This window comes from Pongo abelii, chromosome 4, assembly GCF_028885655.2.
Source record: "Pongo abelii isolate AG06213 chromosome 4, NHGRI_mPonAbe1-v2.0_pri, whole genome shotgun sequence".
In the NCBI taxonomy this organism is placed as follows: domain Eukaryota; kingdom Metazoa; phylum Chordata; class Mammalia; order Primates; family Hominidae; genus Pongo; species Pongo abelii.
The window spans coordinates 185,273,796-185,286,725 of record NC_071989.2 but is presented as its reverse complement, the minus strand read 5'-3'; the positions used below and the strand labels follow the sequence as shown (position 1 = coordinate 185,286,725).

Genomic DNA, 12,930 nt, shown 5'->3' with positions numbered 1-12,930 from the left:
TTCTCTCCACTGTACTGTCCTGCCTCTGGATTTCAGGAAGCACTGGGATATCTTGTAATACAGAATATTTTCCCAGGGTAAGAATGAGACATATGCCTGAAACATCCCATAATTTGAGCCAGGCAGAGCTGAAGCCTTAGGCTGGGCCATGAGCTGCTGAAGCACCCATTGGGCTGGTCCCAATGCTGGGCTGAGGCTGAGGTGGCAGGGGAACAGAGAGCAAGGACGGATCTCAAGGAGCTGTGTGGAGGCCCAGCTTCCAGGGCAGTCCAAAGCAGCCCTCTCTGCTGCTAGAAAGGATGCTAAGCATGTGACATGGATTAAAAAAGATGGTGGCAGGAATCATTATCAGTGATGCTTACAGAAGTTTGTTCTAAACCATCCATTCATTATCTATTGCATTAGCAAAATTGATTTTTTTTTTTTTGAGACAGAGTCTCACTCTGTTGCCCAAGCTGGATGGAGTGTAGTGGTGCGACCTCGGCTCACTGCAACCTCCGCCTCCCGGGTTCATGCGATTCTCCTGCCTCAGCCTCCTGAGTAGCTGGGACTACAGGCACACGCCACCATGCCCAGCTAATTTTTTTTTTTGTATTTTTAATAGAGATGAGGTTTCACCATGCTGGCCAGCCTGGTCTGGAATTCTTGACTTTGTGATCTGCTCGCCTCAGCCTCCCAAAGTGCTGGGATTACAGGAATGAGCCACCACGCCTGGCCAGCAAAATTGATTTTATTTTCTATTTTGAGACTGGCTCTCACTTTGTTGCCCAGGCTAGAGTTCAGTGGCACGATGCCAGCTCACTGCAGCCTGTATCTCCCAGGCTCAAGCGATCCTGTCCCACTTCAGCCCCCGCAACCTAAGCAGCTGGAACTAGAGGCATGCACACTATGCCCCACTAGTTTTTAAATTTTTTGTAGAGACAGGGTCTCATTATGTTGCCCTTGATAGTCTCCAACTCCTGGGCTCAAGCAATCTTTCTGCCTCGGCCTCCCAAAGTGCTGGGATTATAGGCATGAGCTGGGCACCAGGCCACAAAATTGATTTTAGAAAAATTAAAATAGTGTGCCCGTGAATATGGGAAACCAGCACTCACTGGTGGTTACATCAATTTGGAGACCCCTTTAGATAGCAGTTTTTAATGTGTATTAAGAACCCTCAAAGAGAACAAAAAACACCTAAACAGCCTTTAACTAGTAACTTTTTTCATTCTGAGAACTTGATTCCAAGAAAAATCCAAAAGAGGAAAAAGACTTTAAGCAAAGACATCTTTAGAGACACTGTTGGTAATGTTAAAATGTCGGAATAACCCAAATGCTCAGCAACTGGAGAACAATAACACGAATTGCGGTCGATGTTCTCCAGCCTTTGAAGCTAGGGGCTAAGAACACCACACGAGAACATAAATATGCTGAGGAGGCAACGCTAAGTGAAAACCGGCGGGTGGCAGACTGCAGACACCGTCAACCCGGCATGTGTCAGACACAGGAGACTTTCCAATAGGAAAATAGAAATGCATGATAAACACAGATCTGATTTCTAACATAAAAATATACCTCTATCTTCTCCAAAGAATTCTCTTTCAAATATATGTTAGTATAACCTTTCTTAGTACTTAAGAGTTACTTCTAGGAATCTCCCTGAAGGACATGATTTCTCATTCAAACAGATTTAGGTGCAGGAATGCTTATTACAGTCTCATTCATTATGGTTAAACAACTGGAAATGCCTACATATCCAGGAATAGGGGAATGATAAAGTATGCTTGAGCTATACAGTAAGACATTATATGGCCATTGAAAAGTTTCTTGAAGAATTTTAACTGGAGAAATGATCATGACATAATGTTAAAAAATTACTACTACATAAAAGGTACATCAAATATCTAATTATGTTATTTACATACAGAAACATGGTGAAAATATACCACAGTGGTAGTTTAGGTTGTGAAGACATTTTTTTCCTTATACATTTCTGAAATTGTTCCAAGTTAAAACAAAACAAAACACAAAACAAAAAAAACTCACGTACTTTTTTTTTTTTTTTTTTTAAAGCTCTGTTACCCAGGCTGGAGTGCAGTAGCATGATCAATGCTCACAGCAACCCTAAACTCCTGGGTTCAAGCAATCCTCCTGCCTCAGCCTCCTGAGTAGCTAGGACTACAGTTGCATGCCACCACGCCCGGCTAATTTTCAAAATTTTTTATAGAGAGGGGGGTCTTGCCATGTTGCCCAGGCTGGCCTCAAACTCCTAGGCTCAAGTGATCTTCCTGCCTAGGACTCCCAAAGCGCTAGGAGTACAGGTGTGAGCCACTGTGCCAGGCCAAAACACATACTTCTTTACAACTGGAAAAATAATGAAAGGAAAGACATAGTCTACTTTTTAATTGCCACCTCAAAGTTACTCCCAAATTTTCCAAAATTCTAAGTTCAAGTGGGTAGAGAGTTTGCCCTTCATGCAGCACACTTACCTGTGAGTGCTAGGGAGTGGCTGAGAGCTCGGGGGTGGGAGGAGAGACCCACTGCAGTGCCCACCACAGTGCCCGCTGCAGGGGTGGCTGCACCCCGAGAATGGTGGGGGCATCTTCAGGAGTGGCATGCTGGTGGAGGGTAGATGGGAGCTCTGACATGGCCCTGGAGTGTGGGGGGCGGTGGCAGCAGCAACAGGGCATTCTGAAGCCTGGGCAGGGAAAGGTGCTGCCGGGGTGGTGGGCAGCAGGTGTGGGTGGGGCGGGGAGCCAAAGGAGCTGGGGTGAGACGGGATTAGAGATGCTGGCTGGGGGTGGTGGCCGGTGGGGCTGTTAGGGGGAGCAGTGAGGTCTGAGTGCTGGTGGTGCTCCGAGACAGGGAAAGCCTCACCTGTGGGCAGAGGAAGGAGAAAGGGGTCAGAATGGGAGCCCAGACTTGGGAAGGAAAGCCCGCAGGCTCACTGCCACAGCATCCTGCTTCTGTGACCAGAGGGCACAGCCTCTCAGCACAGGGGACCCTGGAGCTGGAGAAGATTCTATGTGGGCAGCAACACAGCTGAGCAGGCTCAAGGAGCCCAGGCCCAAGCAAGAAGGTACTAGGAATGCTGATTCCACAGAAGGCCCCATGCCTTTTCTGCAGCATGAGCAGAGGACATGCATTCTGTCTCTCAGGGTCTCTCTAGGATCTGCTTGTACACAGGTGCTCCTCAGGCCTGGAGGATGATCTGCAGAAGCCAGTGGAGCAGCAGGCCCAGGCTCTGCCTCTGTGCCACGTGTACCAAAGCAGCAGGGCATGCCAGACCCCTGAAGGCCCCAGATTTCAGAGAAGTGGGGAAAAAGGTTCTGATGACTCTCTAGCTTATGTACCAAAATTAATGGAATTATATATATTGCTTAACATTCATAATTCTGGGGGCAGCCCCACTTTGAAGAACTCAGCTCCTTCATAAGTATGACAGTAAATCATATTTACATAATAAACCAATAACCCAAGAGTTTTGTCTCTGGGTCTCTGAGAGTTATTTCAGGGTCAAAGAAGACTTACACAGCTGCTAAATTAGCTAATAACCATTACGGCTTACACTGCCAATCTCTTGGGCATTTAAATTCAGTGCTTTTATACCCATCTCTTAGGTGGGGAAATCAAGGCCTAGGAAGACAAGGTTGCCCAGGTCTTCTGTGGTGCTGCAGGGGTCAGGTGATCTAAGTCCTACAACTCCACTTTCTACTCAGACAGACCTCACCGGGTGCCCTCTTGATCCAGTGTGAACTACCAGAGCCAATGACAACTTTGAGAGGCAAACGTTTTCCTATTAGCAGTATTTTTCAAGTTCAGAGTTGTGAGGAAAGGAGTTCCAGAGATAGTCAAGGTCTAAGCTGCCCCTGCTTCCACCAGAACAGTTCCACTTTTACTTATTTTAGTAACCAGTCTTATGATTTGTTTGAACAAAATGGATAGGAAAACACAGCTGTCCACATTTATAGGGCCTGGCTCTCTCCCGAGCGTGGAGACTCACCGGGGATGGTAGGAGGACTCCCAAGAGAGCTGCCTGGCATGGCCCCACTGCAATGTGGGGAATTCCAGAGGCCCGAGAGCTTATGTGCCGACAGGAACGAGCTAGGATCCCAGTCTCCTGAGTTCCCAGGGCAGGAAGAGGAGGACGAGGATGAGGATGATGAAGAGGAAGACGAGGACGAATGAGAGTCATCTCCACAAGACTGTGATTTGCAGGATGTGTGTGACAAGGAGATCTGGAGAAGGGGGAGGAAAAAGGCTCACGGTCAAACAGCAAGCATCAGAGCTGACCCTCTGCTGCCTCAGCTTTTCTTGAGGGAGCTCCTTCTCCTCCAGGCCATGTGCCATAGCAAAAACACAATGAATACAACTCCGGCTATAAGAACAAATGAGGGCCAGGCCTTTGCTGGGAAAGGGCTGTGGTGGTCCCACTTACATGCAATGTGTGGAGACTGGGGAGAGAGACTCTGGTAGGGGCAGAGACTGCCTGTGAACTGCAGGCCTTTGGGGAGTAGAGAGCGGCCAATGACAGGAAGCGCCTTTTGACCAGGAGTCCTGAAGCTAAACTGTTCCTGGGTGAAAGGGAAGATCTGCAGCGACGTGAGAAATGAGGAAAGTCTGGCCATCGTGATTCATGAGACAGCAGACTTAAATGACTCCCAAGTGTCTGTCCTTCTAACTAGGGCACATTTCAGACCCTCAAACTCATCTCCGTCTCCCATGTCATACTGGTTGGCTTTCAAGCTGCCACAGAGCTGAAGGCAGCAGGCTCATGATCTACCAGTACCTATGAGTGGGCCCTCATCCTGTGCACAGACCACCCTGAGGGACTGACCGGTGGGCTGCCAGAAGTTTCTCTTCTTCCCCCAAATCTGAATTTGAGCTGCCAATGCTGTGCCAGTGCAGACCAGAAGTCTCTCAGTGCCTGGGCAAGGGAGCTGCCCAAGGAGAGCCACCTGAGGACAGGGAACAGCCTGACTTCCTTGGGGAGGAGCCCTCCTGCATTCAGGGACCCCTGTCGGTGGTTACCTACCGCCACTGCATGTTCTCGACCTGTCTGCCTTTCATCTTCCTCCATGCTCTTTCGGCAACTCTGGCAGACCCACAGAGGCATCTCGCCTAGGAGATTCTTGACGAGCTTTGGCATGAAGTCAGGGGGCAGCTTCTCACCCTGCAACACCAGTCCATTTTGAGAAGGGCTTTCTTCCCAGCCTTTGCGTTCCCGGTGACACAGCAGGCAGCAAGTCTGCACAGGCTGGCTGGACGCAGGGGGGACCTGTCCAACAGACAGAAACAGGGTTTCCCAGGAGGGGAAAGGCTCTCCTTCAAAATAATGGTAACAATATTAGTAATGCCACTTATTACGTGCCAGGCACTGGGTTAGGCACTTTTTAGACATAATTAAAATTTAGTCCTTGTAACAGCTCTGCAAACGAGGTGTTCTTATTCCCATTTTTTAAGACGAAGAAACAGATTTCAAGAAGTTAAATGAGTTGCCCAAGGTTATAAAGCTAGCGAGTGGTTGAACCCTAGTGAGTCTGACTCCAAAACTCATGCTCAAATGTCCTAATTCTCTGACATCCCCAAATCTTGAAGGTTAAAGAGAAGATGGCCCTTCCCTCTCTGGCAATGGCTGGGAGCGGGCACAATTCTTGGGCTGCCTCTGCAGCCCAGGGACCAATGCCCATCTGGAAGGAAAGAATGCTTTTAGTCAGTGGACAGTTTAGGAGAATGTGTGGGTTTTCTGAAGAATTGCACAATTCTCTTAGGATCGCAGCAACATTTTGGAGGAGGCGTTTGTACAGCTAGTCAGAAAGCATCAACTCAATGGGAAATTGTGTCAGAGAGAAGGTAAGGCTCTGGTTGGTGCTCCTGAGAGGTAGTGAGTATGGTGAAAACAATCTGGGCTTTGAAATCAAACAGATATGCATTCTAATCCCTGCCTGAACACATACTGGCTGGGTGACCTTGAGCAAGTTATTTAACTTCTCTGGGCTCCAATTCCTACCTACCTTGCAGAGTTGTTTTAAGGATCATCACTACGTAGCAGGTAAAGTGTCTACCCTATGTATGCCCATAGCATAGGCCTAATACAGTCATTATTTGGACTTTTTTTTTTTTCCTTCTATGACGAACTTGACTTAGAAATATAACTCAGGCCGGGCGCGGTGGCTCATGCCTGTAATCCCAGCACTTTGGGAGGTCGAGGTGGGCGGATCACAAGGTCAGGAGATCGAGACCATCCTGGCTAACACAGTGAAACCCCGTCTCCACTAAAAATACACAAAAATTAGCTGGGTGTGGTGGCAAGCACCTGTAGTCCCAGCTACTTGGGAGGCTGAGGCAGGAGAATGGCGTGAACTCAGGAGGCGGAGCTTGCAGTGAGCCAAGATCGAGCCACTGCACTCCAGCCTGGGCGACAGAGCAAGACTCCGTCTCCAAAAAAGAAATATAAGTCTGTAGGTTTGCTTTCACATTGAGGGGTCCTGACTGGGAGACTGATTACATTTAATGCCTCCAATTAATAGCTTCCTATATCCTGCAACTTTGTATCTGCCCCCACTCTGACACTGGGCTTGGCTATGTCACTTTGGCCAACGGGATGTTAGCAAACAGGCTGCCAGCCATAAACCTGAAAGGTGTGTATGCATTTCCACTTGTTTCCATGCACGGCTGGGCTTGCTCGCTCCTGAACCTCTGCCATGGCCTGAGAGCGAGACCAGGCTAGCTGCTGGAGGGATGTGAGAGACTTGTGGAGAAAGCGAAGTCTTCCCAGCTGATTGGCCAGCTGATCAGAGAAACATGAGTGAGCCCAGCCAAGAGCAGAATCATGAGAGATAGAAAGTGGTATTGTTTTAAACCATTAGGTTTTGGAGGTGGTTTGTTATGCAATGGTAGTTAACTGACATACCTTCCAAACTTACCCAACACTGCGTAACATGTGTCTGCAGAGGCCTATGGGAATAATAAGGGCATCACCCTCATCCTACCAATAAAATAATGCCATCATTTTTCTCCCATGAAATTACTTTCTCATAATGACTTAGCATTAGGGTATCCTTAAACCTCTAATGTTACCATTACACTGACTTGGTTCCTTGGTTTCTCAAAAAAGAAAGGAACCAAACAGTAGTACCAGAAGCATAATGAAACCTTTGGGAAGTACAAGGAACTTAGAAAAAGAGTACCAGAGAGACAGAAATTTTACATGTGGAACTCACAAAAGATACAGCCTAAATCAGTCTCTGCCAAGGGAACATTTCAATGAGCAAGACAGTTGTTTAATGGCAACTGCAGGAGTGGAACGTTGATAGAGAAGGATGGTATTCAGAGAAATTAAGGCAAAGAGGAAACTTTCCATAGCTACGAAGTGCCACAGTAACTCTAGATAGAGTCCCTTTTCCTGCCATGATGATGACCACAAGGCGAGCACCAGGACATGTAATTTTACTACAACAGTTTCATTTGCATGCTAGGTTTGAAAGTCAGTACATACAATTAAAATCTTGTATAGTTATTCTTGAAATTCTTTTTTTTTTTTTTTCTTTTGAGACGGAGTCTTGCTGTGTCGCCCAGGCTGGAGTGCAGTGGCGCGATCTCGGCTCACTGCAAGCTCCGCCTCCCGGGTTCACGCCATTCTCCTGCCTCAGCCTCCCGAGTAGCTGGGACTACAAGCGCCCACCACCACGCCTGGCTAATTTTTTTGTATTTTTAGTGGAGACGGGGTTTCACCGTGTTAGCCAGGATGGTCTCCATCTCCTGACCTCGTGATCCGCCCGCTTCGGCCTCCCAAAGTACTAGGATTACAGGCGTGAGCCACTGTGCCCAGCCTGAAATTCTTTATGTGGCCTATAAAGCACAATATACAGTCATCCCTTAGTACTCATGGGGGATCAGTTCCAGGACAACCCCCAGATACCAAAATCTGCAGATACTCAAATCTCTGATATAAAATAGTGTCATATTTGTATATAACCAATGCATACCCTCCCACAATCTCCAGATTACTTATAATATTTAATACAATGTAAATGTTATGTAAATAGCTGCTATACTGTATTGTTTAGGGAATAATGACAAAGCAAAAAGTCTATACTTGTTCAGTATAGACACAACCATCCTTTTCTTTCCTTGAATATTTTCTACCCACAATTGGTTGAATCCACAGATGTGGAGGAATGACTGTATATGGTTTTGTAGTTATAAACAATAATTCAAATGTGTAATAAAACGTATGATACGTGTGTTTTCTGTTTTTAAAAGCAAATACACGATTCTTATAAATTAAGTGTGTAATCAGTGTGACTGCACTTAGTGCCAAAGTACTTGTGGGAAGGCACTGGGGCGCAGTGGAAACAATACTGGCTTTGGCATTAATCCTGGCCTCTATCACTTACCAGCTGTATGACACTGGGCTAGTTCTACTTACCCTCTCTGTTTGCTCACCTGTAAAATGAGATTGAGTCCTAATTTGTAGGGTCAGCTGTGAGAAATAAATGTGATAAAGCACCTAGTCCAGTGCTAGGCACATAGATGTTGCTCATAGTATTAATCATTAACACGACAGGAACAATAGGAAACAATAAATGGTCACTGCATTTTACACAAACGTGAGTCTCTCATATATGATGAATCTAAACTGACTTGTTAGAAATCTTAATCTCTCCCCTCAACCCCATGAAGTCATTCCCTAAGTTCCCAAAATAATCTCTGCCTTTTTCTATTTCATGCTTTTGCTAAAGGTGATCCCTTGCTTAAAACCCACTTTCTTCTCATGTTTTTCCAATGACTAGCTGAGACTAAAGGCCCAATTTAAGTCCAACCTCCTCTAGGCTTTCTCCTCTTGTAATTCACTTCTCCTCTCCCATCTCCTCCTAGTACACTGTGCCTTGGTTACAGTAGTTGTGCCTTCTGCACAATTTATTTACCTGTATCTTCCATCCCTTCTACAAGAGGCAGGTGCCAGGTCTGATTCCTGTCTGGATCCCTCACAGTGCAGCACAGGGCCTGGCTTGAGGCATGGACTCAGTGGGGCATGTGGTAGAGAGCTCAGATTTGCTAGGTGTCCCCATGGCAATGCAGCCGGCAGGCAGTCCAATGAGACACTGCTTGAAATTACTGCTGCCTACAGAGAAAGGCCCATCTGTCCACCTGACCTCTGGAATGGTTCCAATCTTAACCGCGTTAAGAGTAAAAGATGCATTCTTTAGGGATTATAATGAGATGCCCCCAGTTAATGGAAATAATGTGACTCTCCCTAGAGCCAAAATGGTACACAAAATAAATGAGATTAGCCATCACTAGAAGTGACTTTACAGGATAGGTTGTCTCCTAGTTAAAGCAAGAAACACAGGGCCTGAAAAGCTAATTAAGCTCTAATTGAAGCCACCCACAGGACTGAGTGATGATACCACCCATGCTGCATAAAGCTGCCCGCAGGATTAAGTCACATTAGAGATACAAAGCACTTAGCTCAAGGGATCCAGGCTGTAGGCACTCAATCTATTATCCAAACCCCTTGGCTGTTCTGTTCTAAGTCTACATTGAAGACTAGTTTATCCACTGTCCTCTCTGAGTTTGGTACACTTCAGTACTTCTTTCAGGCCCAGGCAGTTTGAGGGGACCACCCCTAAAGCTGATGTCTTAACTCTAGGCCCTGGTGCCTGCCCCTGGGTATGATGCCTTGTGGAACTGGGAACTTTCCTCTGCTATTTTCATCTCCACTTTAATTGCTAGAGGGTGATGAGAATCCCAAGCCCTAGAGATGTTACGTTTATAGTCAGTAATGCCACTGGTTCCTTCAAATTTTTGCTTTGGCAGAGAAAAGCTCTTGGTTCAGAGTTCCCTTTGACTGTGATCTGCTGCCATTTCCCAAATTCTGGCATTCATGACCCCTTATGCCCTGAAAAGTCAGTCAACCCAGACTTTCAATCAGCTGCTCCCAAGCTGTATTTTTAGCACCTGGCACAGTATTCCTACACAAAGAACATGATTAGTAAATGTTCATCGAATGAATGAAAACTCCAACCATTTTTCTTCATCACAAAGGCTGATGGAACTGATTCTTGAATCCAGCAGCCCTGGGCAGCAGCCCGTTGTTCCTGCTCACCTCAGTTTAAATTTCAGAGCCTCTGAGGATGCAGGTCTAGCCTTAGGCAAAAGATGAGGGAAGAAAAGTTCTGGGGGTTCTACTGATTTTGGATGTCCTCAAAAAAGCTCCAAGATAATTTTTCTTCACTCTAAGCACAACCAGAATCTCTGGAGAGTGTGAGATTACTCACAAGGGATCCATGCTGTAGCATGCACATCCCCAGAGCAGTGAAGGGCCCAAGTGAGCTCTAGGTGCACTCTACGGCCTAGGGGGCTGGCATCTGTAGCCATTAGAACCATTATCTCTGCTCCCTTACCAGATCAGGCCCAAGACTTTTTTGTCTTGGCCTGAGAAGCATTAAGTTAGGGCATTCTAGTTTTTCCTGGATAAAAGATAAAATCAAAGGAAGAGGAAGCCACTTTTTTTTCATGGAACACCATTTTTTAACTGAAAGAATGACTTACTATTTAGACTTGGGTATTGGCAGACATTTTCTCAAAAAAATGAACACTGAATAAAATGAGCCTGTCACTTCAAGGAAAACAACTGACAGTATTTGTGGTCAATGATATAAAATGCAAGCTTTCAAGTGAAAATTAGAATTCTGAAACTTGCATCCACCACCATGAGTTTGACAGCTTCCAAATACTTGAAGACTTTCCTGATGAAATTGGTGGTGATATTAACAAATGTTATCTTTTGGCATTGTAAAATGAAATGGAAAACATTTGGAAGATCTGCAAAATCCAGTGAGCCTATTTTCCAAATGACCAAAGTATGATGGGTTCAAAGCACTGGCTCGACCAATAGACTTTAATGTAAATGAGTATGAAGACTTCACTAATATGGGCTCAAATTCAATACTGGAAATTATCTGGAAAGGCTACTGAAACATTCCTCCCTTTTTCACTTACATATTTGTGTGAGGTTGGATTTTTTTTCATATACTTCAACCAAAACAATGTATTGCAAAAGACTGAATACAGAAGCATATGTGAGAAGCCAGCTTTAGTCTATTAAGCCAGATGAAAAGAAATTTGCAAAAATGAAAAGAAGACCATTCTTCTAATTTTTTTTTTTTTTTTAAGATGAAATCTCGCTCTGTCATCCAGCCTGGAGTGCAGTGGCATGATCTCAGCTCACTGCAACCTCCACCTCCCAGGTTCAAGTGGTTCTCCTGCCTCAGCCTCCCAAGTGGCTAGGATTACAGGCGCCTGCCAATATGCCTGACTAATTTTTATATTTTTAGTAGAGACAGGGTTTCACCATGTTGGCCATGCTGGTTTTGAACTCCTCACCTCAAGTGATCCGCCTGCCTCAGCCTCTCAAAGTGCTGGCATTACAGGCATGAGCCACCACACCTGGCCATTCTTCTAATTTTGTTTTGGAAAATATAGTTTTCATTATGTTAACAAGATAGCTTTAATATTGTCTTTCTGAAATGAATTAGTGACAAAATATTTTAAAGCTTTCTCAGCTTTAATATTTAATTTGGTAAATATCAATAGATATAAACAACACAAACAAAAACTCTTCGGGTTCCTCAATAATTTTTAGGAATACATAAGGGTCTCCTGAGGTTGGAGGATTGCTCAAGCCCAAGTGACAGAGGTTGCAGTGAGCCAAGATTGCACCATTGTACTCCAAACTGGGTAACAGTGACAGCCTGTCTCAAAAAAATAAAATAAAAGATAGCTCTTTGGGGGCATGACTCAATTTTCTAGCTTGGCCTTTCTGTCCACAATTTGGGAATAACCCATTGCCAGACCAGACAGCTGTCAAGGACTACTGTGAAGCTGGATTGAATTTCCAGCACTCAACTTGGCCTCATTCATTCCATGGATTCTTTTTCATCTCCAGAGTTTGTGTATGTTTGTACAGGATTGCCCCAAGACACATGGTGTATCTAACCAGCTGCCCTGCAACAGGTCCCAAATTCTATTTTGAAATGGCCCATTAGAGCACTCTACTCTCAAGGCACCCAACTCCAAGAGCCTCTCTGTCACCAAGGCAGGCAGAGGACAACACCAGCAGCTAAAATTCCCTTTCAGAAGCAGAGAAAATGATTAATCCTCAGCCTAGAAAAACTCATTGTCATAGTTATCATCACTCACTCTTCCATTCTCCCATTCATTCCCTCATTCAACATTGTCAGAGTCCCTATCTCCTGCCAATTGTGCTAAGTGCTGGGAAACATCTACCCTTGACAATTCCTATTCCCCTAAGATTCTGGTCAAAGGTCAGTGAAGCTTTTGCTGGTCAAGCTAAGCACAACTGATTCTATTTAGTATAGCATCATCAAAATGTGCCATAGATGTATTCTGTCTGTTCCTAAATTCCTGGTAGAATGTAAGCCCTCTGGGGGCAGGGTGTGGACCTTGGTCATTTAAGTATGCCCAGGAACCTAGGCTTGGCTTGGGCCTGGCACATTGCAGGCATTCACTGAATGAATAAATGAAAGCTTAAAGCCCATCTGGCTCATGTCTCAGCTGTTCAACACAAAGGCAGAATTTAAAACAGAGCCAAACCAGTGCATTTCCCAACATGCTATGAGTCACTCTGAGCCACTGATGAGAGGGCAATCAGTGAGAAGAATTTCAGACTATTCTAGTGCTGACAATCAGAGCTGCAGTTAATTCTAAGAGAGCTGACACAACCCCACCTCAGTGCCCCGGAGCTGTTACCCAAACTTCCATGCAGGCTGTGGGCTCAGGCCCTTCCATGAGGTAGAACAGCTGTTTCACACTACAAGACTAGTCAGTGGAGAATCCTTTCTGGTTGTACAAGCTCGGTTGGGAGGGAGTCTCTCTGATCCTAGTGACCTTAACCCTAAAACTTTCTCAGTTTTAATATCCCCA

General features: G+C 45.4%; 1 protein-coding gene across 8 annotated transcripts in view; it reads right to left on the bottom strand.

The window, feature by feature from the left end:
* FAM193B (family with sequence similarity 193 member B) overlaps positions 1 to 12,930 on the bottom strand; it is a 35,269-nt gene that overhangs the window by 14,193 nt on the left and 8,146 nt on the right. For 3 of the 8 annotated variants that reach the window (XM_024246998.3, XM_024247000.3, XM_054556283.2), the window contains exons 2-4: positions 5,015 to 5,257; positions 3,983 to 4,217; positions 2,469 to 2,856 (exon numbers count right to left, since the gene is read on the bottom strand). In XM_024246998.3, the coding sequence (XP_024102766.2) occupies positions 2,469 to 2,856; positions 3,983 to 4,217; positions 5,015 to 5,257 (866 nt within the window). Of the gene's footprint in view, positions 1 to 2,468; positions 2,857 to 3,982; positions 4,218 to 4,417; positions 4,572 to 5,014; positions 5,258 to 12,930 lie in introns of all 8 variants that reach the window. The other 5 variants (XM_024246999.3, XM_063724415.1, XM_024247003.3 and 2 more) reach the window with 2 other exon arrangements.